The sequence below is a fragment of the Thunnus albacares genome, chromosome 1, assembly GCF_914725855.1.
Source record: "Thunnus albacares chromosome 1, fThuAlb1.1, whole genome shotgun sequence".
NCBI lineage: Eukaryota > Metazoa > Chordata > Actinopteri > Scombriformes > Scombridae > Thunnus > Thunnus albacares.
Genome location: NC_058106.1, coordinates 39,344,934 through 39,359,087, shown reverse-complemented (window position 1 = coordinate 39,359,087; position 14,154 = coordinate 39,344,934). Strand labels below are relative to the sequence as shown.

At 38.7% G+C, this 14,154-nt stretch overlaps 2 protein-coding genes across 3 annotated transcripts in view; one reads left to right on the top strand and one right to left on the bottom strand.

Moving 5' to 3' along the window:
• The window catches only part of cngb1a (cyclic nucleotide gated channel subunit beta 1a), a 36,900-nt gene extending 27,779 nt beyond the window's left edge, over positions 1–9,121 (bottom strand). Inside the window, exons 1-10 of one of the 2 annotated variants that reach the window (XM_044358261.1) lie at positions 8,997–9,121; positions 6,363–6,498; positions 5,356–5,395; positions 5,234–5,270; positions 3,867–3,969; positions 3,749–3,768; positions 2,885–2,899; positions 2,075–2,231; positions 1,614–1,638; positions 1,450–1,528 (exon numbers count right to left, since the gene is read on the bottom strand). In XM_044358261.1, coding sequence (XP_044214196.1) covers positions 1,450–1,528; positions 1,614–1,638; positions 2,075–2,231; positions 2,885–2,899; positions 3,749–3,768; positions 3,867–3,969; positions 5,234–5,270; positions 5,356–5,395; positions 6,363–6,497 — 611 coding nt within the window. In that variant the 5' untranslated portion in view covers position 6,498; positions 8,997–9,121. The remainder of the gene's footprint in view (positions 1–1,449; positions 1,529–1,613; positions 1,639–2,074; positions 2,232–2,884; positions 2,900–3,748; positions 3,769–3,866; positions 3,970–5,233; positions 5,271–5,355; positions 5,396–6,362; positions 6,499–8,996) is intronic. The other variant, XM_044358255.1, reaches the window with a different exon arrangement.
• LOC122986896 (NLR family CARD domain-containing protein 3-like) overlaps positions 1–14,154 on the top strand; it is a 1,497,050-nt gene that overhangs the window by 808,367 nt on the left and 674,529 nt on the right. The gene's annotated exons all lie outside the window — the stretch shown is intronic.

Below are 14,154 nucleotides of genomic sequence, written 5' to 3'. Positions count from 1 at the left end.
GTCAAACGTTAGGACACACCTTCTCATTCAAGGGTTTTTCTTGAATGAACAAAACTGAAAGCATCAAAACTATCAAATTCCTTTAAGGCAGCCACTGTTTGCCTTGATGGCAGCTTTGCACACTGTTGGCAATATCTGAACCAGCTTCACGAGGTTGTCACCTTGGTGGTTTTCCAACAGTCCTGAATGTGTTCCCACATATGCTAAACACTATATATATATGGTGTTGGCTGCTTTTCCTTCACTCTGTGGTCCAAGTCATCCCAAACCATCTCAGCTGGGTTTAGGTCAGGTGATTGTGGAGGCCAGCTCATCTGATGCAGCACTCTATCATTCTGCTTCCTAGTCAAACAGCCTTACAGAGCCTGGAGGTGTGTTTGGGTCAGACGGCCTTACAGAGCCTGGAGGTGTGTTTGGGGCTGTTCACCTTCTCTGCATCTCACAAAGACACCAAACATCTCACATCTGGACTTGTCAGACCAAAGTACAGATTTCCACTGGTCTAATGTCCATTCCTGGTGTTTCTCTTCTTATTGGTCTCCCTCTGTGGTGCTTCTTCTTCTTATTGGTCTCCATCTGTGGTGGTTTCTTTGCAGCAGTTGCACTATGAAGGCTTAATTCATGCAGCCTCCTCCACACAGTTGATGTTGAGACGTGTCTGTTGTTTGAACTCTGGGAAGCATTGATGTGGGATCTAATCTGAAGTGCCGCTAATTGCTGATTTCTGAGGCTCGTAACTCTAATGAACTTCTCTTCTGCAGCAGAGGGAACATTTGGTCCTCCTTTCCAGGGGTGGTCCTCATGAGATCCAGTTTCATCACAGTGTTTGATGGTTTTTGTGGCTGCACTTGAAGACACTTTCAAAGTTCTTGAAATGTTTTGGATTGACTGATCTTCATGTCTTCAAGTAATGATGGATGTCATTTCTCTTTACTTAGCTGAGCAGTTCTTTCCATAATATGGATTACTACAGTAGCTGAACAGGGCTGTTTGCTGTATACCAACACTACCTCGGCACAACATAACTGATTGTCTCAAACGCATTAAGAAGGCAAAAAAATCCACCAATTAACATTCAACAAGTCACACCTGTTAACTGAAAACCACCCAGGTGATGACCTCATGCAGCTGGTTCAGATATTGCCAACAGTGTGCAAAGCTGCCATCAAGGCAAACATTGGTGACCTTGAGAAATCTAAAATATGAAACATATTTTGGCTTGTTTAACACTTTTTTTGTTTACGACATAATTCCACATGTTATTTTATAATTTTGACGTCTTCAGTTATGTTCTCCGGTGTAGAAAATAGTAAAAAAAAAATAAAGAAAATCCCCTGAATGAGTCGCTGTGTCCAAACTTTTGACCGGCACTGTATTTATATTATGTTAATGACAAATGATTCGCTGATTCCACTAAATTCCTGTATGATGTTTTACACTGTGTGTTACCTGGGGGGGAAAGGCTTGTTGTCAGTTTTGTCCTCTTGGCCTGATTCCACCTCCACCAGAGTAACTGGAGGCTCAACAGCTGAAACACATGAAAACAAATAATTGATTCAAAGTCCAGTTTGAATCTCTGCTTCATCTGCAGGATCATTCAGATCTGTTCTCACCTGGAGCAGGTGCTGTTTGACACACCTGAGGAAAAAACAAACCAACAGGGTTAGTCAAGAAAAATGAGGTCACATGACTACACATTCTCATATGCATTAATATGAATCTCACTTCAGAACCTATAGAATACATCCAAATAACCTTTAAGCTTCTTTTAAAGCTGTAATATGTTACTATTCCGCATTAAAATGTCTAAAAGCGACTATACTTATGTTATATATTTTGTTGAGTTGTGTAAATTATTTCAAATGTTTCCAACAGTTTTCAAACCCAGCAAAATCCTTAATTTTAATCAAGATAGTGATCCGTTTCATTTGGTCTCCTGTCAATGGCGTCATAGCCCCTCTACCAAAGAGCATATGTGTTGGCATTGTGGTTTTAAGCCACATTTTATGATAAACTTTTTAGATCTTGGTTATTTTTAACTGTATGTTTTAACTGGATGAAGGATTTGTCATACCTGTTGTACCTCAGGCGGCTGCTCAGGCGGCTGCTCAATCGGCTGCTCGGTCGGCTGCTCGGTCGGCTGCTCAGCTGACGGCGGCTCTTTGTTCTTTAGGTCAGGCTGCGGAACGACTTTCTCCAAACCCTGAGCGATCCAGGCTATCATTCCTTTTCTGTGGCAAAAAAACAGAAGTGAATAACAGTAAATATAGTCCAACTCTTTATCAGGTGGCTGCTGAACACTAGAGGACACTGCGGAGCTGGCAGAGCGGCTTCACTGCTAACTTAGCTGGGTTTATAAAGCAGCTCACTATCTGGCATCCTGTCTGTTGATTGGTTTATAAAGCAGCTCACTATTTAACATCCTGTCTATTGATGGGTTTATAAAGCAGCTCACTATTTGGCATCCTGTCTATTGATTGGTTTATAAAGCAGCTCACTATTTGGCAACCTGTCTATTGATGGATTTATAAAGCAGCTCACTATTTGGCATCCTGTGTATTGATGGGTTTATAAAGCAGCTCACTATTTGGCATCCTGTGTATTGATGGGTTTATAAAGCAGCTCACTATTTGGCATCCTGTCTGTTGATGGATTTATAAAGCAGCTCACTATTTGGCAACCTGTCTATTGATGGATTTATAAAGCAGCTCACTATTTGGCATCCTGTGTATTGATGGGTTTATAAAGCAGCTCACTATTTGGCATCCTGTCTATTGATGGGTTCATAAAGCAGCTCACTATTTGGCATCCTGTCTATTGATGGGTTTATAAAGCAGCTCACTATTAGGCAGTGAGTTTTAATGTTTCCTGTCTCAGTACTCACTCGTCTTCTGGATTACTGTCGTTCACAGAGGAGAAAGAACACAGAGGGAACATCAGTCGACTATTTTCACTCAAAATCAGTGGTTTCCAACCTTTTTGACTTTGGTATATTTGAATACATCTTATAAATCTTTTTCCATGTTTTCGCCCTGTTGATAATTTTGTGACCCCTCAGATTTACCTACTGACCCCGAGGTCGGGAACCACTGATTTAACACATCTTATAAAGCTACACATGGGGAGAAACTTGTTTGACTTAGAATCTTCATCTGAATGAATTTACAGGTTAAAGGACACATATTCTGCACGTTTCCAGCTCTATATTTATATTCTGGGGCTCTACTGGAATGTCTTTGCATGATTTACAGTTAAAAACTCTTTATTTATCTTATACTGGTCCTTCATGCAGCCCCTCAGTTCAGCCTCTGTCTGAAACAGGCCGTTTTAGAAAGGATGATGCAGCAGAAATGGAGATTTCCTGAGTTTTATTCTCTAGTATGGCTCAAACTCCAAAAACACTTAATCCTACATTTCCTATAATGCACCTGGACAGTGAGTTTCATTAGAGCCTCCCTGCCCGGTAAACAGCCATGTCTTAGAAACTCCTCCAGTTTTTAACGCAGACTCTTAGTCAGAGATTTGTAGTCTCCGAGCCCAAGATGAGGTAAACTTGATGACATCACTATGACATCACCAGGACTATTTTCTCCCCCAGTCAAAACAGGCTGTTTTCATTAAATATGAGCAGTAAACTACTGCACCAAAAGCTTCTAATATTATAAATGAATTATAATGAAGTCATTAAACTGTAATATGTTGTTGGTGTCTCCTGGTTGAACTGTTCCACACACACTGCAGTATTTACCTGGTTGCTGTATTTTCCTCCTGTGAGCAGAAGTGATAAGAGAAAGAAAAGACATGAAATCATCATCAGAACATACAGATGACCTGACCTCTGACCCCAGGTCAGTACCTGACCTCACCTTGGTGGTGGTGTTGGCTCGGCTCAGTTTAGGTGAGAGCGCAGGTTGAGGCAGAGCGCTGCTGATCCACGTCAACACTCCGGGCTGAGAGCCAGACGCCGGGCTGAGGAAATGAGGAAACAAGGTCGGATTTTAACTTTTAAATTTACCGCTCAGGATCAAAAGGAAATAGAAAGAAATTAAAGGTGGAATAAACAAGCCTCCATCACTGTAAAGCAGCGTTTAACTCTGTGATGTTTGATCCTGTAGCAGCAGTTCTATGTAGAAGATATAAAATAAAGGTTATAATCTATAAACTAAATGTTTAAATTTATCAGCTGCTCCAACAACAAACTGACACCTTCATCTTCTGCTCCATGAAATCTGTTTGACTTTCAGACATCTCCGTGAAATCCTCATGTTTCTTTCTGAATGGTGTGGCGATAAAGGACTGACCAGGGCCACTAACAGAGCAGAACATACAGAATATTCCTTTAAGTAAAGATGCAATTCTCTGTTTTGTCTTTGATGAGCGTTTTAAGCTCAGGCCTCTTCAGAGCTAACAATGTGTAAACTGTGAGATAAAGCTTCGAGTCAAGTTAGCTTACAAGTCCTGTTGGTTTAGAGTTAACGTTAGCTAACGTTAGCTTCTAGCTTGACTTCTGGCTTTATAAACAAACATCAACTCTTGGATGAAATAGTGACCCGATTGTTAACTAAATAAATAAATAGATTTGACACTTGTGGCTTGATTTTTTCTGTTTTGATGGCACTAGGCTAGCAGTTTCCCCCTGCTTCCAGTCTTTGTGCTAAGCTAGGCTAAACATGTCCTGGACAGGACAAACAGTAATTAATGATCAACTGATCTCCATCTGAACATATGACTCAAGAGAGAACAAGAGGATTTACTTAAAAGTTGAACTTTAAGTTGAACATTAACACTGATCTCTGTTAGCTTGCTGCTAACGTTACGTTTCTTTTACAGCATCATGTGTTTGAGATTTGTATGAAATGATGCGTTTCTTCTGATTACTGACAGAAATCAGGAGTTTGATGAGTGAAAGTCATTCCTGCTGGTTTAATGAGTGACTCCACACAAACACTTTTACATTCAGACTGTCGACGTCTGACAGAAACGTTCATGTTTCACACTCGTGTTTTAAGACTGAAGAACCTTCATCTGTCCTCTGTGATTAAAACAAACATGTCTGCCTTCACTTGACTGTAATCATTACGTCACTAGTAGCTTCCAGCAGCTCCTGTTTTCATGTTTCAGGTGTGTTGCTACGTTCATAAATGACAATCTTTGCAACAGGTCATTAATATCAATCTCTTAGTGTTCGTCTCATTGTATCTTGCGTATGTTAGAGGATGTCAGTATAACTCACCCATTCCCCTCCACTGCCTGGGCTTCCACTTTTGGAGCTGTCAATCAAACGGAAACATAAGTTTAGTTTGAAGTACAAAACCAAACTGAACGACATTATGTTCACTGTGTGAATAATCTCACCTTCTTTTGTGGAATCATCCTGAAATGTCACTTTCTTCTCCTGTTAAAAAACATATTCATCATTGAAGTCACACATCATATATTTAAAATGATTCTTTGTTTCCAACAATAAATTATATTTTTACATAACTTGTTTTAAAGCCTTGTGTATAAAGTCTCTTTCTGAAGTATTTAAACATTTCAGACTTTGGTGCCCCCAGATCCCTACAGAAACATAAATAAATAGATTTATATATATTTCAATGTATTAAATCTAAATAGAATTTAATTTAATTTAAATATTTGATTTTGGCCTTTGTTTAAATATCTTTCACATATTAGACATTTAAATATATTTTATGTGATATATTTGCATATATTCATCACCTTTATATGTAAATAAGTTTGTTCTCCATCTATGTACATTTCTAATATGTTTATGTTTTTGAGTTCATGTTCATGTTTTAGATCATGTATTTACAGAACTGAATTTACTGACCTTGAACTGACACATATTACTTTTCAGATCAATATTTTATATGTAAAACATATAAAATTTTATAAAATATATTATTATTATTATTATTATTATTATCATTATTATTATTATTATTATTATTATTATTATTATTATTACTATTATTATTGATTAGGACACCCTACAGTAAAAGTTGTTAAAATTAACTTTAGCTTGACAACATTAAAATACTTCAAAAACATATCAATGAATCAGTATAAATTTTCTAATATATATTATTAATATAACACTGTAAAATGAGCTAATTTACATAATGAGTACTTTTACTTTTGATACTTTAAGTACAATTTGCTGCCTTTTACTTACTGCAGAACTTTTACTTATAATTGAATATTTATTTTTTAATCCTACTTATAGTAAGTAAGTAAAAGATTTCAGTATTTCTTCCACCACTGACGACTAAAATGACAAAATATCCTGATAATTGAGCTGTTAGATTTGTTAAAGGTGCCTGTTAATCAAATTTATCAACGGAAGGGGCGTGGCCTACCGGAGCAGGAGGAGGAGGCGGGGCTGCAGCAGGGGGCGGGGCCACGGCCGGTTTCTCCTCCTTCTTCGGCTCTTCATCTTTTTTGGGCGCAGGCTCAGGCGGCTGGGGAACGACTTTGACCACCCAGCTCAACATCCTCAACAAACACAAACAAAAACATTTACTGCAGGAAAAAAAATTACAATATAATACAAAAGATGTTTTTGATTAAGACGGAATCACATAAATCATAAATGTCTATCAACATATATATGGTGTCTTAAGATTTAAAATAAAATTCAGTTGTTTAAACAAAAGAATGTGCTTGTAAAGATGGCGCCATCGGAAGAGTTCACACGTTCAATGATCAACATAAAAATGATCAATTCCTTGATTTAAAAACAAACAAAGACCCAAAATAATTAGCTCCATGCACACTGAGTTTACAACTGACCTGCTTCTCGCTGTGCTGTGCTTAATGGAGTTAAGATCATGTCTGGCTGAGTGTCAGTCTCAATTACATCTTAATTAGATCATGACCCTAATCCACCACAGGAGGCCTGGCAGCAGGAAACCGCTGTGTCACCGTGCTGCGGAGCATCACTGCTTCAATTAAAACGCTTCTGCAGTTTGGCACTCAGCTTCTTAACCATTCGCCCAGTCGCTCAGTTTTCCAGTAATCTGTAGTTAATAATCAGCCAGTTGGTCAGTCAGACAGGTAACCAGTCAACAAATCAACCAGGTAACCAGTCAGTCAGTCAGTCAAGACAATCACAGATTCTGCCACAGTTAGTCAGACTGACGAGTAAACAGTCTAAGATTTAATTATATAGAAAATAAGCCAGTTACAAAACAGAAGGAGAAGCTGACGCACACCGAAGTTATTATTTCTGCAACAGTTCAGCCAGCAAGGTTTTCATCAGCCAAACAGCCACGTGAACAAAAAACAGGCTGAACAAACAGACAAAAGGTGGAGTATGTTTACACATTAAAGGAATTTGACTTGGTCATACAACACAACAATCTTCAGACATACACAATAATGTCTACATACAAGTGAAACTGTTTCTGTCGACTGTAAACAGGATACAAATAGTGTAAAGAAGTGCAGAGTGCTGTGATAAATATTGAATGCGCAATACACTAGTTATGTACAGTATGTACAGCCTGTTCAAATATACAGTAATGAATGAAAAGTATTGCATATTTTGTACTTTAAACTAAAATAAATATGTATAATTGGTAGGTGCAGTGGGTGTTATAGTGTTAAAGGTTTACTGCACAGTGTCTGAGTTAACTGTGAAAAGTGACAGCTGCACCTAAAATCAGGTCACATGATGCAAAATAATCATTCGTACATATCGATTTGCTTTGTGCAGAGAAAACACAAAAAACAAAACATTTTATGCAAAATTGCGCAGTATATATTTTTTAAAAACAGAAGAGGGAAAAGTACATGGTGCGTAACCTGCGTGATAAACAAGCCGGTATTTGTTGTAGCCACCAGGGGGAGACATATCAACGACCGAGAGAGGAAATTATAGTTTTGTAATTCCTGTTTTTATAAAATTAGCCAGTTAACCAGTTTGGTGGTGAATAATCAGCCTGTAACAGCCAGATAACCAGTCAAAAAATTAGTCTGACAGTTAGCTAGTTAGTAGGGGAGCCAACTAGCAATAAGTTAGCTAGTTAGCTTGTCAGCCTTTTGGCAAGCTAGCTGGTCATCCAGGAAAGCAGTAAAACAGAGCTGAGACTTTGAGACTTTTAGTCCATTTACTGTAGATGATGAACTGGTCCAGTTTGGTCGGAGTGATGGTGGACGAGTGTCGGAGGATACGAGCCGGCTCTCGCCTAAATATGGCTGCCAGATTGGGTTCGATTGTGGCAATGTAAAAAACTCCAACTAGCAGCACTTCATATCATATCAATCATATCAATATCAGATCAATATCAGATCAATGTGTTTGTATATATATATATATAACCTCACAGGGCTTTACAACATGTGACATGGACTTCCTCCATCCTTCCAACACTTCAGATTCAAGTTCAGATGAGGAAAAACTCTCAAAAACTCTCCTTTAACAGTGAAAAGTGTTTATTCCATCAGTCCAGCACCAGTAGAACAAACAGGCCTGCTGGATTCAGGCTGCTGTTGGTCCAAATCATTTTGGTCACCTGAAGCTTCTTTTTAAACAAGCACATTCCCCATAACTGAAGTCACTTTTCTACTGATGCTAATGCTCCAGATAACAACAAAAAATGAGATGAGATGTGTTATCAGTTCTTAAAGGCACCAACAGCAGCTGTTCAGTCGACTTTCTCAACTTTATGGGATTATTTTATAAACAGCCTGTGTCACATTATCATTTTTAGGACTGAAATACATATTTTTTTAATTCAACCTCTCCATCTTTGCCACGCTGTCTGGTTTACCATCTTTTTAGACTCTTGGAACCATAATTTAACTAAAAGAAAAATGAGAAATAACATCACCAGATATCATTCATCCTCTCATATGTTTCTCAAAGAAGAAAATAAAATCCAACACCAATACCAAACAAAAGACTCTAACCCGATAGCAGGGTCCAGGTGTGTTTTTGGGTGCAGTGTAAAGGTGCGGGTGGGTGTGGTCTATGTGCTGGAGGGTCCTACCTGAGTTCTTCAGTCAGGGTCCAGCAGCATCCCAGAGAGCTGCGGTGAAGACGCTGTGAAGCTCAGCAGGGATCTGAACACTGCTGCAGGATTACAGAGGAGCTCTGCTAACAGGATTACTGAGGGACTGAAGGGCAGAGCGGGACAGACCGGGGTGGGAAGGGGTTTCAGATTAGACTCCCAAAAGCTGAAGATAACGCTGCACGACTGAACCACGGCCCTCAGGTGGTCCAAGTCAGAAAACAAAACCCCTGATGTTTTTATCTTAGACGAGAAAACAGTCAGAAGATTCACAGGAACACGCTGACAGTCTGAGAAATCCTCTTATTGCTCATCTTCCACAGATATCAGTTTCACTGTGTTTAGCTTGGCACTAAGGATTTGTTGTTTTAGCAGTTAAAGCAGGTAAACATGTCCGGGACTGAACTGGATGCACAGATCATTTCTGCAAAGCTTCAAAGCTTCATTTTGTCCAAACAGTGTTGTTGCCAAAAAAACAAATCATACAAAGACTCCAGAAATCACATTTCAGTGCAAACTATCATTCAAACTATCATTCAAACTATCATTCATATACATTCAAATCCAGACTGTGATGCAGCCAGGAGTCACCAAGCTGACTGCAATAAAGATCCACATTCACTGTGTTACACAAAACTGACACAAGGACCATGTAAGACCGGCCATATATAATTATGCTTAAATAAAAAAGGACGAGGAAAAAAAAGCTGATACTGAAACTTTTTGAAGGAACTATTTGACCTCCTTTCAGCCGGGCCAGCAACATGGATCTATTGATAATGTCGGTCCACCTCTTTCCTTCAGACTGAAATATCTCCTCGACTATTGGATGAACTGTTACCCAGAGAGCAAACCCTGCTGACTTTGGTGATCCTCTGATTTTTTTCCTCTAGTTTTCACTTATCCTGAAAAATATTCATTGAATGTAGTTCCTCTCTGAGCTGTGGCGGAGAGATACGTTCTGGTAGTGGTGTGTGAGTTTGCTTAACTACTACTCACGATGTTAAGAGGAAACTTCACAGTGATTCACAGCTCTTCTCGTCCTCCAGACCTCCAGGTTTTCCTCCTGCTTCTGCTCCTAATAAGACACGAAAACGGTTCAGTCTGTGTTTATCTGCTGTGATGTGAAAGAAACAAGTGATGAGCAAACGTGTTCCAGAGATTTCCTCTGAGAGATCCTGAAAGGAGCAAGTTGTTTACCTCACGAGACAGCTGCAACATCACAAGATCCCACGAGAATCCGTCTGGTCAGGCTTCAAGTTGTGCGCTTGTGTTTGAACCATCAGTGGTTCGGACCAGTCAGCGTTGGGAATCCAGCTGCGAGAAAAAGACTGAAGAACATGGTTGCAACATCTCCATCATCATCATTCTTTGTATGTGGTAATCCAGATTAGAATATTGACGGTTTGACATAAATCTGGATTTTTTTGGTTCTTCAAAGCTGTCTTCAGATTAATCTGGATCTCGTTAGTCCTTAAACCTGCTTAAATTCAGTTTATTGACAGTCAGCTGGATCATAACCAAGATGTTTTAGTCTGAACCCCAAACATGAACTCATTTTCATTTACAAATGTCTCACTTTCTCAGATTTATAATGAAAGAATGTCGATATAATTATAATTTTAGATGATAACATGCAGGTTATGGACAGTTACTGATACTTATATATGATAAAATATACAACAAAACAACAGTCTGCAGACTAAAAAGGAATCAATTCTAAAAGACACAAACTCACCTAAAAGATTCTGACTGCCACATCTGAAGTCAGTGTAAATAAATACTAGGGGTGTGCTCGAATACAAATACATTATTCGGCAAAGCACAAATAGTAAGTAGTAGTAATAATTTTTTTTTTTTTTTTTTTTTTACGAATATTTGTTTCATACAAATATTTAAAAAAAAACATGTCAAAGAGCAGCGCGCAGGTCAGTTATAGTCACTATCTCAGTGTCTCTCCTCTGCTCCGCTGTGACGTCTATCAGCAGGTCTCAATGAGGGGAGTCACATCCACCTGCTACATGATGCATATTTCTTAATTTGGACATCACTTTAATTTTCATCTTTAATTTTCTAAAATTATAAGGATTTTTAGGCCTCTTTTCACTTTTATTAGAATACAAATACAAATAATTTTGCTGCCTCAACAAATACAGATACTGGGCCCTCTGCACATCCCTAATAAATACATGTATGTGCTTCTCCCTGTTTGTATCATGTTAGAAAAACATGGTTCCTGCAAGAAGTCTACATGCACGCAGAATGTATCCCTCCGCTGGTTCTAAACAGACTGAAACCTTGGAAGATACAACTGGATTTATCTAAGTGAGACTGCTGAGGCCTCATATTAGCTTCAACCCTTTTGCAACAATGATTCTCGGTGTGGACGTTCCTGCAGAGATCAGCGAGCAGCAGCAGTTGTTTGGTTTCGGAGGGATTTGAGAGTCAAGTGTTGTTTCATTGCATAAATTGGATTGAAGCTTCAGTCCTGATGGCGACTGTGGACTGAGTGTCGTCTGACAGCTGGAAACTCGTTATCATCACTTAAGACTGCTTTCTCTCTCTCTCACCTTCCTGTTTCCCACAGGTGAGCTAAATGTCTAAGATCAGATTATTTGTCATGTTTTTATTATATCTGACCTCATCTGTATTCTTACTCACAAACATTCTTAAGGATCATTCTGGCAATTTTCTACATTTTTCTTATTGTCGACAAATCTCATGTTTGGATCCAAACCAACAATGAACTGATCTACTAACAAGTATTGTGTGTGTATCAAAGCCTGATATATCTTATAAAAAACATGTCAGTGAGTCACACCGCTGCTCTGGGTGACATGTTCCTTCATCATGAAGAGTTTGGTCACGTTAGTTTGTTTAGAAACGGCTCCAAAAGCGACAGGAAGTGTAAAGATGCTATAATAGGTGTAATGTTCTCTCTAAAACTCTGGCAGATGTGTTTTGTACCAGCTGAAGTCTGTTCGCTGATTGTTTTATCCAGTTATTAGAGTGTTGCGACAGTCTGGATGAGAAACACCGACATGAATTTCTTTGCATCAGGAGCAGCAAAGATATGCGAGATAAGACTTTTGCAATATGTCTCAATGCAGTTTTCCTGATGCAGTCAGTATTCTTCTGTTTGGATTTATCTCCTTGCTGTATTACGGATTAAATGTTTTTATTGTTTTCTTTGGATCAAGATTCAAAACCAGAAGAGAGTTAACTGAACAACATTGTGTGTCTGATTTTACAGTTTATTTTACTCCTTTTTATCTTACATATTACATATATTTAATACATTATTTTATTGTTATTTGACTCCTTTATAAAGCATGTTGTTGTGCATATGCAGCCATGGTGTCTCTCTGTCTGTGTTTGTGTTGCAGCCTCTCAGCTGGGGAGCATATTGCTAAAGCTGTTAATGTGGCCCTGAGGAGGATTATCTGCTAACGAGGTTAAGTCCAGCGTCAGCGAAACAGAGGATTGGAGCTCAGGTGCTCCGGCTACCTGAGCCAGATCACAAGCCTGAAAACACTTGGCACTGACATCCATCTTTTTCCTTTCCTTCATCCTCCTTTACATCTCTTTGTCCTCCTTTATTTCCCACACTTGTGTAGTTTTTTTCCTTGCATTCTCCTTCTTCTCTTCTTTTGCATGTTTATCTACATACTCTCTACCTTTCTACCTCTTCCTTTCCTTCCTTCGTCCATCCTTCTTTTCTTATTTACAATTTTCTTATCAACATATTCTCTTCCTTCTCTACCTCCCTACCTCCTCTTGTTCTACATTTTTCCTATATCCTCCTTTCTTTTCCTTTTCCTCCTTTATTTCCATACTTTTCTTTCCTTCTTTTGCACCCTTACATGCACTTACAGTTGTCCTTCTATTTTCCTTACATATATCCTTCTTTCCTTCCCCTCTCTTGCATCTTTATCTACATACAACCTTTCCTACATCACACTCTCCTCTCTTGAGGATTAAACTGCATTAAAATATTTAATACTTTGTGGTTTGATGTCATGAAATTTCCACATCATGTCTTGTCTTAATGGAAGTCAAATAATTTTCATCCAACATCATGAACACGGCAGGCTTTGTGTCCTCAGGTAAAATGAGCTCACGCTGCCCTCTGGTGGAGAAGTTGTTCACTGTAATATGAGAGTGTGTCTGCAGTAGAAGATTCAGATCTTCATGAGCTCCTTATTTCCACAGTATCAGTTTGTTTCAGGTAATTTATGTTAGTGGATGTCATAATTATTGCAAGATTTTTTATATATGATATATATGTATATATGATATAGTGGGAGAAATACTTCATTACAAGTAAAAAAAAGTCTTGCATTCAAAAATGTTCAGAAACAGTAAAAACTATCAGAAGTATTAAAAGTATAAATATTCATCAAGGTCAGAGTTTTTGCATGCTGGTTCTATGAGGGTGCAAAAGCATGCATTGCACCCTCAATTTAAGTTTGAATAATAAATGTGTCGTCATTTAATTGGGAATTCTCGCTGAGTGCATGATGGTGAGTGATGAGTAGCAGTATGTCTATGATCGAAATTGCTTAGGTCTGCGACTGTATCAGTCTGCATTTGGGTGCCTCTAACCACGACTGGACAACTTCAGTGAACTGAAGTGTTAAGAAGTTTGCTATTGTCCAAATATCTTAACATGGATATTCAAAAACGTCTGGGAAGGCTGAAGTTGAACACCAGCAACTCCAGCCAAAGTAAGCCTAGCTGTCTCAAATATAACGCCCACCACCAGCTCAATCCCTCCCAGAGACAGAGGAGACAGAGGCAGAGATGAGAGAAGCGGATATTATCATGGCAGACAGCTGAAGAGAAGAACTGTTATCCATGAAACAGAACGGAGGATGACTGAATCATATAGTGGCATGTTTGGCTGTGGAGGAAGTGAGCAACTACTATAAACCCAGTACTTTGCTGTGACATGTGACAGCACACAAAATTCAAAAGTCTTAGCATCTCAGTGAGATGAAGTTAATATCCAAGATTTCTAAAGGACTGAAGGCAACCTGAGTCTCTTAAAATGTGACATAATTAGATCCTTTTGCTGCCTCCATGCTGCACACTGTTTAATCTTGAATCTTTATCTTTGTTCTTGCTTGGTAGTACA